Source organism: Carlito syrichta, unplaced genomic scaffold (assembly GCF_000164805.1).
Source record: "Carlito syrichta isolate Samal-C Ts95f unplaced genomic scaffold, Tarsius_syrichta-2.0.1 Scaffold288028, whole genome shotgun sequence".
Lineage (NCBI taxonomy): Eukaryota > Metazoa > Chordata > Mammalia > Primates > Tarsiidae > Carlito > Carlito syrichta.
The window spans coordinates 31,327-49,260 of record NW_007232124.1 but is presented as its reverse complement, the minus strand read 5'-3'; the positions used below and the strand labels follow the sequence as shown (position 1 = coordinate 49,260).

At 56.1% G+C, this 17,934-nt stretch overlaps 1 protein-coding gene across 1 annotated transcript in view; it reads right to left on the bottom strand.

Moving 5' to 3' along the window:
* Positions 1 to 17,934, bottom strand: part of UHRF1 (ubiquitin like with PHD and ring finger domains 1) — a 40,893-nt gene extending 22,959 nt beyond the window's left edge. The window contains exons 1-4 of the mRNA XM_021710084.1: positions 17,819 to 17,934; positions 17,296 to 17,458; positions 2,276 to 2,536; positions 837 to 997 (exon numbers count right to left, since the gene is read on the bottom strand). Of these exons, the coding sequence (XP_021565759.1) occupies positions 837 to 997; positions 2,276 to 2,536; positions 17,296 to 17,448 (575 nt within the window). The 5' untranslated portion in view covers positions 17,449 to 17,458; positions 17,819 to 17,934. The remainder of the gene's footprint in view (positions 1 to 836; positions 998 to 2,275; positions 2,537 to 17,295; positions 17,459 to 17,818) is intronic.

Sequence of the window (17,934 nt, the reverse complement as noted above, 5' to 3'; positions counted from 1 at the left end):
GGAGTTCGAGACCAGCCCCTGAACGCCAGGAAGTGAGCCGGGCGTGGTAGCGCGCGCCTGTAGTTCGGCTCCCGGGAGGATCGCCGGAGCCCAGCCGGGCGAGGCTGCGGTGGCCGGGAGCCTGCCGCTGCCCTCCAGCCTGGGAGACAGCGTGCGACCCCGACTCAAAAAAGAAGAAAAAAGTCAGCGCACGTAAATTCAGCCTATCGGATCTCGGATTAGAATAAAGTCATGATTCTAGATACACATGCCCCTAGCCACAAAAAAAGCCATAAAATAGCACGGATGAAAGCAACACCGTCCATCCGCAGCAAAGCAAAACCGAAAGTGAGGGGCCAAACCCAAATCTCTTCCGTCCACCATATTGCCTGGGGCTCGTTACTTTTTCTTTGCTCAGGTGATCCTTCGGCCCCAGCCTTCCAAGTAGCTGGAACGACAGGCACTCGCCACTATGTCCAGCTAATTTTTTCATTTTTTAAGGGACGAGGTCTCACTATGCTGCTGGTCTCAAATCCTGACCTCAAGCAGTCCTCCCACCTTGGCCTCATGCCACCAGGGTTGATTTTTTTTTCTTTTTAATTGTAGAGACGAGGTCTCGCCAAGTTGCCCAAGCTGGTCTCCAACCCATGGGCTCAGGCAGTCCTCTCGCCTCTGCCTTCCAAAGTGTGGGGACGACAGGCGTGAGCCGCCGCACCCAGTTTTTTCTTTGGGAGTGTGAGGTGGGGCCTAGATGCTGGTCACCATTTTGAGACAGCCCTGAGCTCCAGCCTTAGGACAAACAGCCCGCAACACGCTCAGAGCCCACACCCCCAGCCTCCCCCCACCAAGGCACTCACTCGTCATATTTCACGTGGTAGATGACGTCTTCTTCCAGAGTCGGGCTGGAGGTAGAGCTGCAGGGCTCGTCCCGGGAAGGGCCCTTCCGTGTCACCCGGACCACCTGGGCCTCGAACCACGCCCCCATGTTCGTGTCTCGGGCATCGACGTACTCATTCACCTGCACGAAGCAAGGAAACCGGCACCCGGGCCTGCATGAGGGAACCTGGTGGCCCGTCGGAATCCTGAGAACGCCGGGATGCTTGGGACTGGGACCAAACATCCAGAAGAGGGCTTCTCTGCTGTCACACTAGTGACACTCGGAGTCAGATCACCCCGGGCGCTGCAGGGTGCTGGGCAGCATCCCTGGCCCCCACCCACCCATGCCAGAAGCAGCCCTAGTTGTGACAACCACGGATGACCCCTGGGAGGGGGTGGAGTTAAGAACCACTGCCAGCTGGGCACAGTGGCTCACACCCAGAATTTCAGCAATTTGGGAGGCGAAGGCAAGAGGATTATCTGAGTCTAGGGGTTCGAGACCAGCCTGAGCAACATGGTAAGACCTCATCTCTACAATAAATAAAAATAGATCAGCTGGGCGTGGTGGCACATGCCTGTGGTTCCAGCTACTTAGAAGGCTGAGGCGAAAGGATCACCTGAGCCCAGCAGGTTGAGGCTGTGATAGCTGTGAGCATGCCATTGTACTCTAGCCTAGGTGACAGTAAGACCTGCAACTCAAAAATAAAATAAAAGAACCACTGCCTATGAGAAACTGTAAGGCCAGGTGGAGGGGCTGACCCTTGTCATTCCAGCACTTTAGGAGGCCAAGGTAGGAGGATCGCCTGAGCCCAGGAATTTGAGACCAGCTTGGGTAACATGGAGACCCCATCTCTACAAAAATCAAAAAAACTAGCCAGGCATGGTGGCACATGCCTGTAGCCCCAGCTACTCAGGAGGCTGAGGTGGGAGCATCGCCTGACCCCAAGAGGTCAAGGCTGTGGTGAGCCGTGAACAGACCACTGCACTCCAACCTGGGCGACAGAGTGAGACCCTGACTCAAAAAAAAGAACAAGAACCAGGACAGTAAAAACCCTTCTTCTGGGAGGACCACAGCAGGCCTGGCAAGGAATGTAGGCCACGGGGTATCCGAGAGCTCCTGCCATGGCTGCCAAGCGGCCCCGAGCCCAGAACTGCCCCATTGAGGCTGGAGCCCAGACCTCCTGAGAAGCTTCTGACCCGATGGTGGCAGCGATTTCCAAAGCTCCATAGCCGCCACAAGTCACAGGAGGACACCTGCATGACTGGGGACCATGATGGAGGACTGGGGGAAGCCGCCTAGCCCAAGTGGGACAGGGGCTGGCCATCTTCGGCGGGTTCCCCGCCTATCCTCGACGAGGTCCATACCCGGGCCTCGGGTGCATGTGCTTGAGTAAGGCGTCCCAACCTGGCGGGGCCTCACCTTGTAGAGTCCTAGCTCCGTCTCGTCCCACGTGTCCGTGTCCGCAAGGTTGGTCTTGCCATCTGCCTCGGGGGCCGCCTCACCGTGGGTGGAGGACTTGTCGGACTCACTCTGGCCCAGGCAGCAGCCCGAGTCGGTGTCTGAGAGCTCGGAGTCGCGCTCCTTGAGACTGGGCGGCAGCACGAGGCTCTGGCGCACCAGGAGCTGGATGGTGTCATTCAAGCGCACGTTGTAGTCAAAGAGTGTGTGGCCGTCTTCCATCTGCAGAGACAGACAGGCCACTCGTCTCAAGCCCAGCCAGCCTCGCCCTGACGCGGGTGGTGGGACAACCTGGAATGGTCTGGTCAGATGAGAGGGACCCAGCCCTCCTGGGTCCAGTGCACCCGAGCGCCACACCCTTCCCTAGAGGTCTCGGGCCCCTGACATGGAGGCTGGCCTCACCCTGCGTGCCCTGGGAACACATGGGCGCCGAGGAGTCTTTCTAGCACTTCATGGCAGAGCGGCTTCTGATAGTAAATACATGTGTCCTCTGCCACTGGCTCCCACCAAGGGTGACCCTGCCCCCAGGGACGTGGGCCGTGTCTGGGGACGTGTGTAGCTCTCACGACTGGGGTGCTCCTGGCATGGGTGAGCGGGCCAGAGACCCGCTCACACCTTGCAGTGCCGGGACGGACCCCAAAAACAACCCGCAGCGATATCCACAGAGGACCTGGCAGGAGGCACCGCCCAGTCTCAGCCCAGTCTCAGCAGGGCAGCTTCTATGACCTGAGCTCCCTTTCCCCTCCCCCTCTGTGGCTTCCTGTGAGTTGTTCCCCCCCCTCCAGTCCTAACTTCCCTCCAGGCTCATGTGTCCCTAACAGGTCTGTCCCTAACAGGGCCCGTCTGCCCCCAGGCTGCCTGACATCAGGTAAGCGGCACCTGAGCTGATCCTGATGGCCTGGTGGTACAAGAGGCTGAGGGCTTTCTTTTGTCAGAAGCCATCTCAGGGCTCTCCCACAGCCCCCACCAGGACCCATTCCTGTGGGCACCGTGGACGTGGGGCGGTCGGATCCTTCTCTGGGGGGGGGCGTCCCGGGCACTGCAGGTGCTGGGCAGGTCCCTGGCCTCCACCGCCTCCCCACCAGGAGCGCCCCAAGTCGTGATACCCACAGATGTTCCCAGGTGTCCCCAGTGCCTCCTGGGGGCAGGAGCACCCTGGTGCAGACCCGGTGCCCCAGGAAAAGGGAGAGGAGATGGAAACAGATACACAAAGACTGGCTCTCTCCTGCCCTCCCCGCTACCAAGTGTGGCCGCTCATGTTTAAACAGTACACCTGGGTGGTGAGGCCCAGCGTCCAAGGGCTTTTACTCTCAGACCCAAGCCTGATGACGGATGACTCCTTTCCCAGAAAAAAGGCTTTTTATTTTTTTGAGTTGGAGTCTCACTGTCACCCAGGCTGGCACCCAGGTGGCACGCTCACAGCCACCCCAGCCTCGACCAGCTGGACTCCAGTCATCCTTCTGTCTCAGTCCTCCAAGTAGCCGAAACTATAAGCGCGTGCTACCATACCTGGCTAATTTTCGAGGTCTCGCTAAGTTGCCTGGGCTGGTCTCAAACCCACGGACTCAGGCAATCTACTGGCCTCAGTCTTCCAAAGTGCTATAAAATGCACTTGGCTGAGCCACCGAGCCCGGCCAGCTTTTTTTTTTTTTTTTTTAAGAGACAGGGTCTCCGGGCACGGGTTCACACCTATAATACCAGCAATTTGGGAGGCTGAGGTGAGAGGATTGCCTCAGACCGTGGGTTCAGGACCAGCCCAGGCAACTTGGCAGCACCGCGTCTCTACAATAAATCAAAAAATTAGGCCGGGCTCGATGCCTCACCCTGTAATCCCAGCATTTTGGGAGGCCGAGGCGGGTGGATTGCCTGAGCCTGCGGGTTCGAGACCCACCTGGGCAACTTGGCCAGACCTCATTTCCTCAATAAATAAAAAACTAGCCAGGCATGGTAGCGCGCGGCTGTAGTTCTGGCTCCTTGGAAGACTAAGGCGGAAGGATCGCCGGAGCCCAGCAGGTCAAGGCTGTGGTGGCCGGGAACGTGCCACTGTACTCCAGTCTGGGCCACAGAGTAAGACTCCAACTCAAAAAAAAAGTTAGCCAGGCATGGTGCTGCACGCCTGTGGTTCCAGCTACTTGGAAGGCTGAGGCAGAAGGATCGCCTGAGCCCGGCAGGTTGAGGCTGCGGTGACCACGAACATACTGCTGCACTCCAGGACTGGGGTGGCAGAGTGAGACTCCAGCTCAAAAAAACAAAAGAAAAAGAGCCGGGGGGCTCGGTGGCTCAGCCTGTAATCCTGCGCCTTTGGGAGGCTGAGGTGAGTGGATTGCCTGAGCCCGCGGGGTCAAGACCCGCCTGGGCAGTGAGACCTCATGTCTACAATAAATCAAAAAATCAGCCGGGCGTGGTAGTGCATGCCTGTAATTCCGGCTACTCGGAAGGCTGAGGCGGAAGGATCGCCGGAGCCCAGCAGGTCGAGGCTGCGGTGGCCGGGAGCGGCCACTGCACTCCAGTCTGGGCGACGGAGTGAGACTCAACTCAAAAAAAAAAAAAGAAAAAGAAAAAAGAGACAGGGTCTGGCTCTGTCACCCAGGCTGGAGTGCAGTGACACGTTCACTGCAGCCTCCAACTCCTGCCTCAGGTGATCCTCCCACTTCAGCCTCCAGAGAACCTGGACTACAGACGCCACCACGACACCCGTGTAGTTTTTATAGTTTTTGTAGAGATGGAGTCTCATCATGTGGCCCAGGCTGGTCTCAGACTCGTGGACTCAAGTGATCATCCCGCCTTGGAACAAAACGCATTTGAACACATCCACACCTACCTACAGCTGCAGGGTCTCCAGACACCCACCACAGCCGCTCTACCCCACCTGTTCACCCAGCACGCAGGGACATGCCCAGCACGGCCCACCCGGGTGCCGGCCCTCCAACATGGGGACTGCTGAGCTCAGAGAGGACCGACAGGGACAGGAGGGTGAGGCCGATCAGCCTGTCCACACGTCATTCGCAGCCGGAGGGCAGAGACAGCTCGAGGTCCGCCCTCCACCCACAGAGAGTGGATTCAACAGCGTGGCCCATCCACACGTAGACGAACATAGCTTGGCTGTGAACAGGAAGGAAGCTCTGACACAGGCCACACGTGGAGGGACCTTGAAGACGCCACACTCCATGAGACCCAGACCCAGACACACCGTGTGTGACTCCACTTACGCAAAACATCCAGAACAGGCAGGAAGTGGATTCATGGGTGCGGGGCTGGGAGGCATGGGGAACAAAGGAGAGCAGCTGGGGGTGCAGTTTCCTTTAGAGGGGGTAACTACTCTGAAATCAACCATGGTGATGGTCACACAACTCCGCACCTGAAACCACTGAAATGGATGCTTCAAGTGGGTGAAATGAATGGTATAGAGGCTATATCTCAATAAAGCTGTTATTTAAAAAAAAAAGCCAGGCTCGGTGGCTCAGCCTGTAATCCCGAGCCTTTGGGAGGCTGAGGTGAGTGGATTGCCTGAGCCCGCGGGTTCGAGACCCGCCTGGGCAGCGAGACCTCATCTCTACAATCAATCAAAAAATCAGCCGGGTGTGGTAGCGTGCGCCTGTAATTCTGGCTACTCAGAAGGCTGAGGCAGAAGGATCGCTGGAGCCAGCAAGCGAGGCTGCGGTGGCTGGGAGCGGCCACTGCACTCCAGTCTGAGCGACCGAGTGAGACTCCAACTCAAAAAAAAAAAGGCTGGACGCAGTGGTTCAGCCTGTAATCCTAGCACTCTGAGAGGCCAAGGCAGGAGGATTGCTTGAGCCCAGGTCAAGGCTTCAGGGAGCCGTGGTGGTGCCACTGCCCTCCAGCCTGGGTGACATTGAGACCACGACTCAAAAAAAAACCCCTCCAAAAAGGCCACATACTGTGTGACTCCAACTGGATGACGTCCTGGAAAAGGCAGAGCTGGAGAAGTGGAAAGGCTAGATTGCTGGGGTGGCAGGGAGGGACAGGAGAGCACAGGGTTTTCAGGACATGACATCCACGTGGCACTGTTGTGGGGGACACAGTATGCATCTGTCCAAACTCTAGGACGTGCAGCCCAAGAGAGACCCCATGTGGACTGGGGACTCCGGGTGATGACCACGTGTTCAGGGAGGCTCAGTGGTATCGGCAACGCGCCCGCATGGGAGGCCAGGAGTCAGGAGATGGAAGCTCAGTGGGTGTACAAAACGTGCCCCATGGGAGGCCGGGAGTCAAGGAGGCCATGCGTGGCAACGGGGTGTGGGAACTCTCCACCACTCCCACTCAGCTTTGCAGGGACCCTGAAACTGCTCCGTAGGAGAAAGCGTATTCGTTTTTCTAAGAGGAAGACAGTCGAGTGTCCCCAGTGTCCCTGGGACAGGGAAGCCAGCAGGGCTAGGCTGATGGCACCGAGGAGGGACCAACAGGTGGGACCCCGGAACCCTGGCCCAGTGCCTTTGCCCCTGCTGATGTCGGGTCAGGTTTCTCTCTGTGGGGGGGGGGCAGGGCGCCATGGCCACTGCAGGAGCTGAGAGGCATCCCTGGCCTCCAGCCCCTCCATGCCAGAAGCCCACAGTCGGGACACCACACATATTCCCAGACTTCACCCAATGCTCCCAGGGGGCGGGATCACCCCCGTGAGCACCCTGAACTAGAGAGGCCCCATCCGCGTCTGAGGGTCACCTGCAGAGTCCCAAGTTCACGAGGCGTTATTCACCAGCAAAACACTGGACTATCTGAGCACTGGCTGGTGTTGGATGCATACTCAAGCCACAGCCTGGTCATCACCCGCCCGCACCCCAACGGCTCAGCGCAGCCACAGAGGGTCCAGCACACCACCCAGGAAACAATGCAGCTTCAGAGCAGGGCGTTCGAGTCCCAGCGCCACCAGACAGAGCACAGGGAGGGGAGGGGACAGCCCCGGGCAGACTCTGCCTGGAGAACACCAGCCAGAGGGGTTGGAACGCACCCCCAACCCAGCCATGGGGACGGCGGGAGGTGGAAGAGACCAAGCGAAGGCAGGGGGACCGCCTGGTCAGCTTCATCCGACCCGACCCAGGCACAGGCCACGTCGAAGGACGGATGGGGGAAGGCCTGGCGGCAGAGCTGGGGGGAGGCAGAGCCAGGCGGGGCCGAGGGCGAAGGGGTGTCCTGGGTGGCGGGGTTCCCACGGGGGACTCTGGCCGGACCTGCAGGAGCACCGGGGGAAAGGCCTGACACTAGGCCACAGCGCTCCCATCCCCTCCTGTGTGCCTGCCACCCTTGCGGGGCCTGGCCGGGCCCTGTCCGTGACCTCAGCCCTCCCAGTATGGGGCAGGGAAGAGGGAAGCACTGTGCTCAGCAAGGGTCACAGGGAGGGGACAGGGTGTCTCCCAGACCAGGACACAGCCGGGTAGGATGTAGTAGGGGAGTGGGGACGCAGCTGGGCTAGGCTGGCACCCGCTCTACCTCCAGGACGTAACTCATGAGTTGCCACTCTGGAACCTTCCAGAAGGGCCCTGAAGCGGGCAGGAAAACACTTGCACGGGGTGGAAAGCATGCGTGGTGCTTTCTCCCGCCTCCCACTGTCCCAGCTTTACACACACACACACACACACACACACACACACACACACACACACACACACACGGTTCCACAGGGGGTGACTCTGACTCTTTGTGGCCTCATTTCCATCGCAAGCACGGAACATTCCAGGCTGTGCTCCTAACCGAGATCCCAAGAGTCCAGCCTGAGGCCAAGGACATTTGTAAAAGCCATAGAAACCCAAGCACCAAAGTCACACCTTAGTTTAGAGCTTCTTGAGTTAAAAATTAAACCTACAGCAAAGCAAAAACTTGTAATACATACACTTAAAAAATTAAATCTAAAGTAAAAATCTCATACACGGAAAATGTCCACTCTAATTCCTCTAGTTGCCTGAAATGCCAGTGTGTGGAAAAAATAAAAGCTAAAAATTAAAAAAAAAAAAAAAAAAAAAAGAGGCCAGGTTCGGTGGCTCAGCCTGTAATCCCAGCACTTTGGGAGGCCAAGGCGAGTGGATTGTCTGAGTCTACAGGTTTGAGACCAGTCTGGACAACTTGGCAAGACCTCATCTCTACAAAAACTCAAAAATTAGCCAGGCTGGCAATGTGCGCCTGTCATTCTGGCTACTTGGAAGGCTGAGGCGGAAGGATCACCCGAGCCCAGCAGGTCGCTGCTGGGGTGGCCGTGACTGTGCCTCTGCACTCCAGCCTAGCCGACAGAGTGAGATTCCAACTAAAAAAAAAAAAGAGAAAGAGAGAGAAAATATCAGTGCTCCAAGCCTAACAGTAAAATCGTCTTTGGTATATGCCACTCTCTCTCTTCCAATCCAAGTACATATCACTGATTTGATTTTATTTATTTTTGAGTCAGACTCTCACTCTGTCACCCAGGCTGGATTACAGTGACACGATCATGGCTCACGGCAGCCTTGAGCTCCTCGGCTCAAGTGATCCTCCCTCCTCAGGCTCCCAAGCAGCCGGGACTACCGGCACACGCCACTATGCCCAGCAAATGTTTTGATTTTGTTTGTAGAGAAGAGGTCTCCCTATATCACCCAGGCTGGTCTCAACTCCTGGCCTCAAGCAGTCCTCCGACTTGGGTCTCCCAAAGTGCTGGGGGTGACAGGTGTGAGCCACTGTGCCCAGCCCGTTTGGCTGCTTTTGTAAGTAGATTTTTAGTGACTATTAAACATTTTATTTTTTTTTGAGTTGGAGTCTCACTCTGTCGCCCAGACTGGAGTGCAATTGCACTGTTCTAATCACTATTTCCCTCTTTTTTCTTTTATTTCTTTCTTTTCTGTTCTAATCTCTATTTCCCTCTTTTTTCTTTTCTTTCTTTCTTTTTTTGAGTTGGAGTCTCCTCTGTCGCCCAGACTGGAGTGCAGTGGCCGCTCCCGGCCACCGCAGCCTCGACCCGCTGGGCTCCGGCGATCCTTCCGCCTCAGCCTTCCAAGTAGCTGGAACTACAGGCACGTGCCACCACACCCGGCTAGTTTTTGATTTATTGTGGAGATGAGGTCTCGCCAAGTTGCCCAGGCGGGTCTCGAACCCGCGAGCTCAGGCCATCCACTCACCTCGGCCTCCCAAAGGCGTGGGATGACAGGCTGAGCCACCGAGTCCCCCTCTTTTTTCATCCTTTAGAATTATTCTGCTGTTCGTTTTCTAACTTCTTAAGTTTAGATGCTTGGTTCATCAATTCTAAGCCAATCTTCTTTTCACATATAATCATCTGGGGCTAAAAATTTCCCTCAGAGTGCAGCCTTAGCTGCACCTGGAAAAGTCTGTTTTCATGGTCGTTCCATCAATTCCATCAGACTTTTTCACAATCCATTAAGCCTATGACAACTCTTTTATCATCTCCAAATATGGGGGGGCAGGGGAGGCACTGGATACCTTCTGGTTATTGTCAAGCTCTGATTTCCCAGCAGGCAGTTAGGGAAGACTGTGAGCCAGCAATTGTTTTCAAGCTGTGAGGCCTGCCTTACTCGGTCAGGTTCCTTAAGCACCCCCACATGGCCTGAGGAATGTGTGTTCTCTGTTGCAGGGTTTGATGCTATCTGGGTTTGATGCTATCTGGGTTTGATGCTATCTGGGTTTGATGCTATCTGGGTTTGATTCTATCTGTGTGCGTCAGAATAAACCTGCGGGTTGTGTTGTTCAAATCTCCTACATCCTTACCAATGTTCTATCTGTTTGATCTATGAACCACTGGGGGAAATGCAGTAAAACTGCTGTACTTGCTGATGTCTGTGTTACGATGTCTGTAATTAGCCTCAAAATGATCCAGTCGGAGTTGGGTGCAGTGATGTGCACCTGTAGTCCAAGCTCCTTCAGAGGCTGGGGCAGAAGGACTGCTTGAGGCCAAGAGTTAGAGAATGCAGTCAGCTATGAGCATACCTGTGAACTGCCACTGCACACAGGGCACGGTGGCTCACACTTGTCAACCCAGCACTTTAGGAGGCCGAGGTGGGAGGATCACTTGAGCTCAGGAGTTTGAGACCAGCCTAGGCAACATAGTGAGAATCTGTCTCTACAAAAGAAGAAAATCAGCTGAACATAGTGGTGCACACCTGTAATCCCAGCTACTTGGGAGGCTGAGGCAAAAGGATCGCCTGTGCCCAGGAGGTTGAGGCTCTGGTGAGCCAGGATCGTGCCACTGCACTCTAGCGTGGGTGACAGAGTGAGAATCTGACTCAAAAAAACAAAAAACTTAAAGCGGGCTGGGTACAGTGGCTCACACCTGTAAGCCCAGCACTTTGGGAAGCTGAGGCAGGAGGACCACTTGAGCCCAAGAGTTTGAGACCAGCCTGGGCAACACAGTGAGACTCTACTTCCACAAAAAATTCAAAAAATAGAAAAAAGGTTAAAATGCACCTACCATCTGACTCAACAATTCCAAGGAATTCATCCCATCACTTTATGCAATCATGTACAAAGACAGTGTTCCAAAACATACGCCCCAACCTCACACTTAACTGCAAAAAAAAAAAACCAAACAGGACAACCAGAAGGCCCAGCGATACTGACTGGTAAATAAGTTACGGTGCATGCAGACAAAAGGCCTCCTAGAAGCCATTATGAGAACAAAGACTCCAGGACTCATGGAAAATCATCCAGGGCTATTAAATGAAAATTCATACACAGGAAGTGTGCACATGGCACACTCAGATCCACGTAATAAAAACACAGCGAGAGTTCAGGGACTCTCAGGTGCCTCTGCAGGACAGGGTACAGCTGGGGAAACTGAGGCACAAGGCAGAGGAAGACTTGCTCCTGGCTTTTGGGACACTTGGGATTTTGTGCCATGGGCATTGTGTAAAAGCTAAACACAGTGGGCATGGGGGCTCAGGCCTATAAGCCTAGCACTTTGGGAGGCCGAGGCAAGAGGATCAATTGAGCCCAGGAGTTTGAGGCCAGCCTGGGTAACTTAGTGAGACCCTGTCTCTAAAAAGAAAAAAAGTTGGCCGGGCTCGGTGCCTCAGCCTGTCATCCCAGCACTTTGGGAGGCTGAGACGAGTGGATTGCCTGAGCCCACGGGTTCGAGACCAGCCCGGGCAACTTGGCGAGATCTCGTCTCTATAATAAATACAAAATTTGTCAGGCATGGTAGCGTGCGCCTGTAGTTCTGGTTACTTGGAAGGCTGAGGCCGAAGGATCGCTGGAGCCCAACAGGTCGACGCTGGGGTGGCTGAGTGGGCCACTGTGCTCTAGTCTGGGCGATGGAGTGAGACTCCAACTCAGAAAAAAAAAGCTAAACACTTACATAGTTTGACAGCTGTATATGCCGGTTCCTTTTGAAAGCAGCATCAAAACACTCCCCAGGCCCATGTTTCTGCTCCAGGGATATTTCCAGGTGCCCAGAGGCAGGACACGAGGGCCAGGAGCTTGGCAAGTGGGGATTCTCCAGTCAGCCTGGAAACGGGAGTTCAGGGACACACGGGCCGCGTGGGCCTCACACCCAAGGGACTTCCGCGGGGCCTGGCGGGCAGACCCAGGACAGAGGAAGTGAGAAACGGTTCTGCCTTCCTGGGGGGCAGCCGCAGTCCCCACGTCCCGGCTGGGCCTAGTGGGGGAGCGCGGGTCTCTTGCCAAGGTGCAGGCGGGACAGACAGACGAGATGGGAGAGGAGGAAGCCGACGGGGGGACGCAGCAGGGGGCCTAACGTGCGCCGGGAGGGCCGGCAGAGTGACAGGCGAGGATGTCCCAGCTTGTGTGGACGCAGAGGACAGTCGCTCATGGCGGCTGAGCACGTGCCCTAAAGCCGCACTCTGGGGGCTGCCGGGTCAAAGACTGTCACTGCAGTACCAAGCTACATTCACTGCCGTCTCTCGTGGTCTCCAGGGGACAGGGGACTCTCTGAAGACCGCCGACTCCACATGTTCTCGACCTCTGGACATTCCCAGCTTCCCGTTTCTAATAAGCCAAGCAACAACGGCACAGAAGCAAATACTCCCAGGCCCTCAACCAGCCGGGAAGACAAAAGGGGTCCCGGGTCCCAGCAGTTGGAGAACCCCTGACTTGAAGCCTCTCCCAACACAGAGCACTCGGGGACGTACTCTGACACATTCCACAGCAGCACCGTTCTGAACAATCAAACCTGGCCAGGCCAATCGAGGCTGGATCCAAGCCCGAAGGTGGCCTGGCAAACTCCAGCCAGTGACAGCATGGCCTGCACTTGTTTTTATAAAGTTTTCCCGGCACCCTCCATTCCCTGTCCCCAACTGCCAAGGCCACAGCAGCAGGGCCAAGCAGCCCTGGCCAGACTGACCACAAAGGCTGTAAGATTTACCATTACGCCCTTTACCGAAACGACCCACTGACCCCTAGTTCAGGGGACGTGCCCTTGGGAGCTTCGGGGGGGTTGGGAGGGACAGCCACAGGAGTGGGTGCTGGTAGCGGTGACCACTCTCATGCAGCCAAGGGGAGAGTCCTGGTCTCGGCGCAGAGGCCATCCGTGAGACGCCTAGGGCAGCACTGTGACGGATGATGCTGGCGAGGCCGTCCCTGGGCCACCATTTCGACAGCTGTATCAGCCTGACCCTCACACGGCCTTTGGGGCAGGCCTGGCCAACTTAGGTACTTATTTTCCTAAAGCAGGTATCTTCTAAATTAACAGTTCTCAACCCAAAGGGACTCTGCCCCCAGGGACACTTGGCATGTCTACTGGCGTGGAATAGGTCAGGCCAGGACAGCCCTGTCCCAGAGAATCTGACCCGAAATGACCAGAGGACCAAGCGGCAGAGCCCGTGTCCGCTCTTTGGGAAAAATACTGAATTTGATCTCTGCTCGCAACAGACACCAGAATCAACTCCCGACGGGCCAACGGTGTAGACCAGGGGATCCCAGCTCCTGGAACTTCCCTCTCCCCCCGCCCCCCCAGTGTAGATTTCCATGTGTGCAGCCTCCTGGGACGCAGAGGCTCTCTGGGGTCTGTGGAATCCTAACTGAGGGGGTCTTACCCAGGGACGATACTGACATCCCTGGGCCACGTCTGGGGACATGTGTGATGTCACAACAGGGGGTGCTCCTGGCATGGGGCAGTGGAGGCCAGGGACGCTACTTACACCCTGCAGTACCCGGGATGGCCACGCAGGAAAGACCCGGCCCCAATGTCCATGCGAGGGGAGGGACCCTGAGCCAGGTGACTTCCTGGACTTCCAGCGTGAGCCAGGCAAGGCGCATTCCTGACCACCCCCTCACCCACAGCCAGCCCCAGGCCGAGGGAGCCAGTGAGTCACGGTCGGGACCTTGAGGCGATCACAGGAGGAGCAGAACATCATACCCGGGCGTGTCCCTTGTTATTTTTAAGGGCAGCTAAGACACAAAAAGACCGAGGCGCCTCTCGCCTGTGCCCAGCCTGGCCTGCCGCCGGGGTCCCTACCATGCCGCTCCCCGTACTTCTGCCAATCCAGCGACACAGCCACCACCCTACTCAGCCCGGAGGAAACTGCCATGTCACCCCCATGTCCTGAAGAAAAGCCCAGCCATAGCCTGCTCTGTAGTCTCAAGGACCTGGGGCCGCTGGCCCTGTTGCTTAGACAAGATGGCAGCACTCTCCAGAACATTCTGCAAAGACAGCATCGCACCCACTGGAGGCCGCGTGGCTTTCCATCCTGGACATCCCACGTGCACACCGACTTCACTTGGTGCCATGGTGTGCTTCTGTCCCCAGCCTCCCGGCCCCGTCCAGACTCCCTGGACAAGGGCACTTCACAGCCCTGCAAACTGGGGACATTGTATCACCTCTGTAGCCCGGAAGACATCAACAGCCTGTACACATTCCCTTACAAAGCTACACACGGGCCCGACGGCCAGGAAGCGCAACGAGAGGCAGTTACAGTACTGACGTGGGATGTGGAATCTTTTCAACACAACCAAAGCTGCACTGGAAGACAGATTCAGTGCTGAGAGGCCAGGCTTGGAAGTCAGAATTCAAGTTCAAATGCCAGCTCCCCGCTCAGATGGGATGGGGCCAGGAGCCCTCGTCTCTGCCTTTCTAATGACTGCAAACACAATGTACACGTCCAGTGAACATAACATTACACTTTAAACATACCCAGATGTAGCCGGGCTCGGTGGCTCAGCCTGTAATCCCACGCCTTTGGGAGGCTGAGGTGAGAGGATGGCCTGAGCCCACGGGTTCACAACCCACCTGGGCAACTTGGTAAGACCTCATCTCTACAATAAATCAAAATGAGCCGGGCGTGGTAGCGCACGCCTGTAGTTCCAACTACTTGGAAGGCTGGGGTGGAAGGATCGCCAAGGCTGCGGTGGCTGGGAGCGGCCACTGCACTCCAGTCTGGGCGACAGAGTGAGACTCCAACTCAAAAAAAAAAAAAGAAAAAATAAACATACCCAGATGTGACAAATACTTTCGTATGGACCAAGTATTACTTTACAATCGAAGGGAGACCTCTGGGCGCAGTGGCTCATGTCTGCGGTCCCAGCACTTTGGGAGGCTGCAGCAGGAGGTTCAATTGAGGCCAGGAGCTTGAGACCAGCCTGAAAAACATAGCACAATCTCGTCTCTATTAAAAAAAAATTTTAAATTAGCCGGGTATGGTGGCGCATGCCTGTAGTCCCAGCTACTTGGGAGGCTGAGGCAGGACTGCCTCTCCTGAGTCTAGAAGGTCGAGGCTATGGTAAGCCATGATCGTGCAACTACACTCCAACCTGGACTCTGACTCAAAAATAAAGAGATGGAGTTCTGGTTGGGTTACATGGATGGAGACATTTGTCAAAATTCTTCAAGTGGTCCACTTACCATCTGTCTGTTTCACTTCATACAAATTTTAGTTTTAAAAGATCAACACAAGACCCACAAATTCTGAGCTCCAGTTAAGGGGGACGTGCAGCAGTACAGGGGTGAGATGGACTGGTGTCTGTAACTCACTTTGAAATGTATCCTAAGAAATAAGAGGGATTGATGGACAAATAAAGAGACAGGCTGACAGTCAAATAACAGCAGAATGCCAAATCAACATGGCAGGTGTGTTCAGGTGTTTCATGGCTCTTTCAACTTTCCTGCACGTTGAAATGTAAAAATTAAAATGCTAGCTCCATCCGGGCACAGTGGCTCACGCCTATAATCCCAACACTCCAGGAGGCCAAGGCGGGAGGATCACTTGAGTTGGAGGTCGGCCTGGGCAACATAGTGAGACCTCATTTCTACCTTTAAAAACAGGGTCAATACATCATAAAAGTAAAAGCTAGCTCAGTGCCCAGCATAGCGCAGGCACTCAGTAGTATTTATTCCCTTGAACTTGAGAGTCCAGCCTGCCTTTGTGCTATGTCATGAACTTAGCAGATACATGCAGGTTTTCGGAAACTCTGAGACAAAGGTGCCTGTGCTGAGCCAAAAGGCTGAGTGGCAAATCAAAGTCAGTTTGGGCAGGGTGCGGGGGCTGACGCTGGTCATCCCAGCCCACTGGGAGGCCAAGGCAGGAGGATTGCTTGAGGCCAGGAGTTTGAGACCAGCCTGGGCAACATAACGAGTCCTTGTCTCTATCAAAAAAATAAATAAATAAATAAATAAAACAAATAAGCCTGTTCGTGCCTGTAGTCCCAGCTACTTGGAAGGCTGAGGCAGGAGGATCCGTCTGAGCCCAGGAGGTGGAGGCTGGGCTGAACCGTGACTGTGCCACTGCAATCCAGCCTGGGCAACAGAGTGAGACTCTGACTCAAAAGTAAATAAATAAAATCACTTCAGATGCCACAAAAAGGGTCCGCCATCAGAGGAGGGGGCAGAAGAGTGCCTGGGGGTGCACACGGCTACACAGCCAAATCCCCGAGTTCTCCAGATTGGCTTCTCCCTGGCAGGACGGGTTCACGCAGATTCTTAAGACTCAAGTCATTGCGTCTCTTCCTGGAAGGAGCTAAGGGGAAGGTGTCCCAGGCTGCCACGAGCCCGAGAAATTAATCACCAGGTCTCAACTCGAGTAAGCAGGCAGGATCTTCCCAGCCCCCAGAAAACCTGGCCGCCCCAAGGCATTTGTTTTCCAGCCTAGACACCAGGTGGCAGCAGTACCCAGCTCAAAATCCGACAACAAAGTCGGGCGCACGCCGCCCGACTGGCGACTTTTAATTCAGTTCCAGCGTCTCTACGCCCCTGTCCCCGCAGTCCGACCGACTCCAGGAGGCCAAACCCCAGGCCTTCGACCGCACCACCTTACCCTGCTGGGAAATCCCACTCACAGGACCGTCCCAGGATTCCCCAAGGACACCCACAAAAATAGAACCCCTCCAGGGGCCAGCAGAGAAAGCGTCCCAAACCTGGGCAGCTGTGAAAGCCGAGGTGGCCATCTTAGAAGCTACAAAGGCTGGGGAGACAGCAAAGAAAGGACAAGCGGGCCAGGGGACCCCGCAGAGGCCACACACCCGGGTCACGGGCAGCCGCGGACAGCAGGCCCAAGGTGGCGGAAATCCCTGGTTTATAAGCACCACCTCCGGACGCCGAATAAGCTCATCCAAATTTCTAGGAAACACCCTGGGGATCAGAGGTTTAACGGGCATAGGCTGTGGAAGCAATCGGTGTGTATTTAAGGAAAACACCCTGGACGCTCCCGTCCTGTCTGCGTGACGGCTCTAGGCCCTTTCTCGAAATCCTGCAGCCCTCCGCCAGCCACCTCTAAAACTTCTTTCTCTAGAAAGTATTTTGAGGGGAGCTTTGCAACAACAACAAAGAGTTTGGAAGGCCGGGCGGACAGATCCGAGTGCCCGCTGCCAGCCCGGCATGTCAATCTCCAGTCCCGCCTTTGTTCCTTCGTCTGCAGGCATCTGAGGCTTCTGGGGACTTCTCCTTCCGGGAGAGGCGAAGCGGGACCGCAGGAGGAGGAGGAGGGCGGGGAAGGGACCTGCTGGTGGCTGCCCGGCGCGCCGGCGCGGGGGCCTGGACCAGGCAAGAACAAAGGTGTCCGGCCGGCGGGCGGGCCGGCGGGTGGCGGCCTGCCCGTGGGGTTTACCTGCTTGCCCCGGTAGAAGAGCCGCTGCAGGCCTGGCTCCACGTGGAACAGCTCTTGGATCTTCCGCCTCAGCTCCTCCACCTTGGTCAGCCTGGACAGCGAGTCCACCGTGTGGGTCTCTCGCCCATCCATGGTGCGCACCTGGATCCACATGGTGTCGGCGCTGCGGGGACAGAGAGCCGGAGACCCGGGTCAGTTCCCCGGCTGCCACCAGGCCAGGCCAGGACATGGTGGGGTCCCGGCTGCTTTTGTCCGGCCTGTGGACGCCGGGAAAGTCCCACAACCCCCCCCCCCACTCACTGCCAGACCCAGCCCAGGGCCCAGCAGAGTAAATGAGGGACTTCATGTATTCATGACCACCAAGTGTGGGGGATTGAGGTAAAAGGGACTTCAGACCACCCAGCCCGACCCACCCTCGCTTCACCGACCGGAGGAGGAAGAAGGCCTCGGCCAAGGGGCCAAGTTGGCTCGCTCGCTCATGCATTCATTCATTCATTCATTCATTCCTCCGATTCACATTGACGGAAGAGGGAATCCCAAAAGTCCGGCGCGGGCCGGAACTTCAAAAGTCCCGGGGGAACTCAACCAAGTGCGACTGGGAGGAAAAGCTCCCACCCGAGACCCGCGGGCCCTGGGACG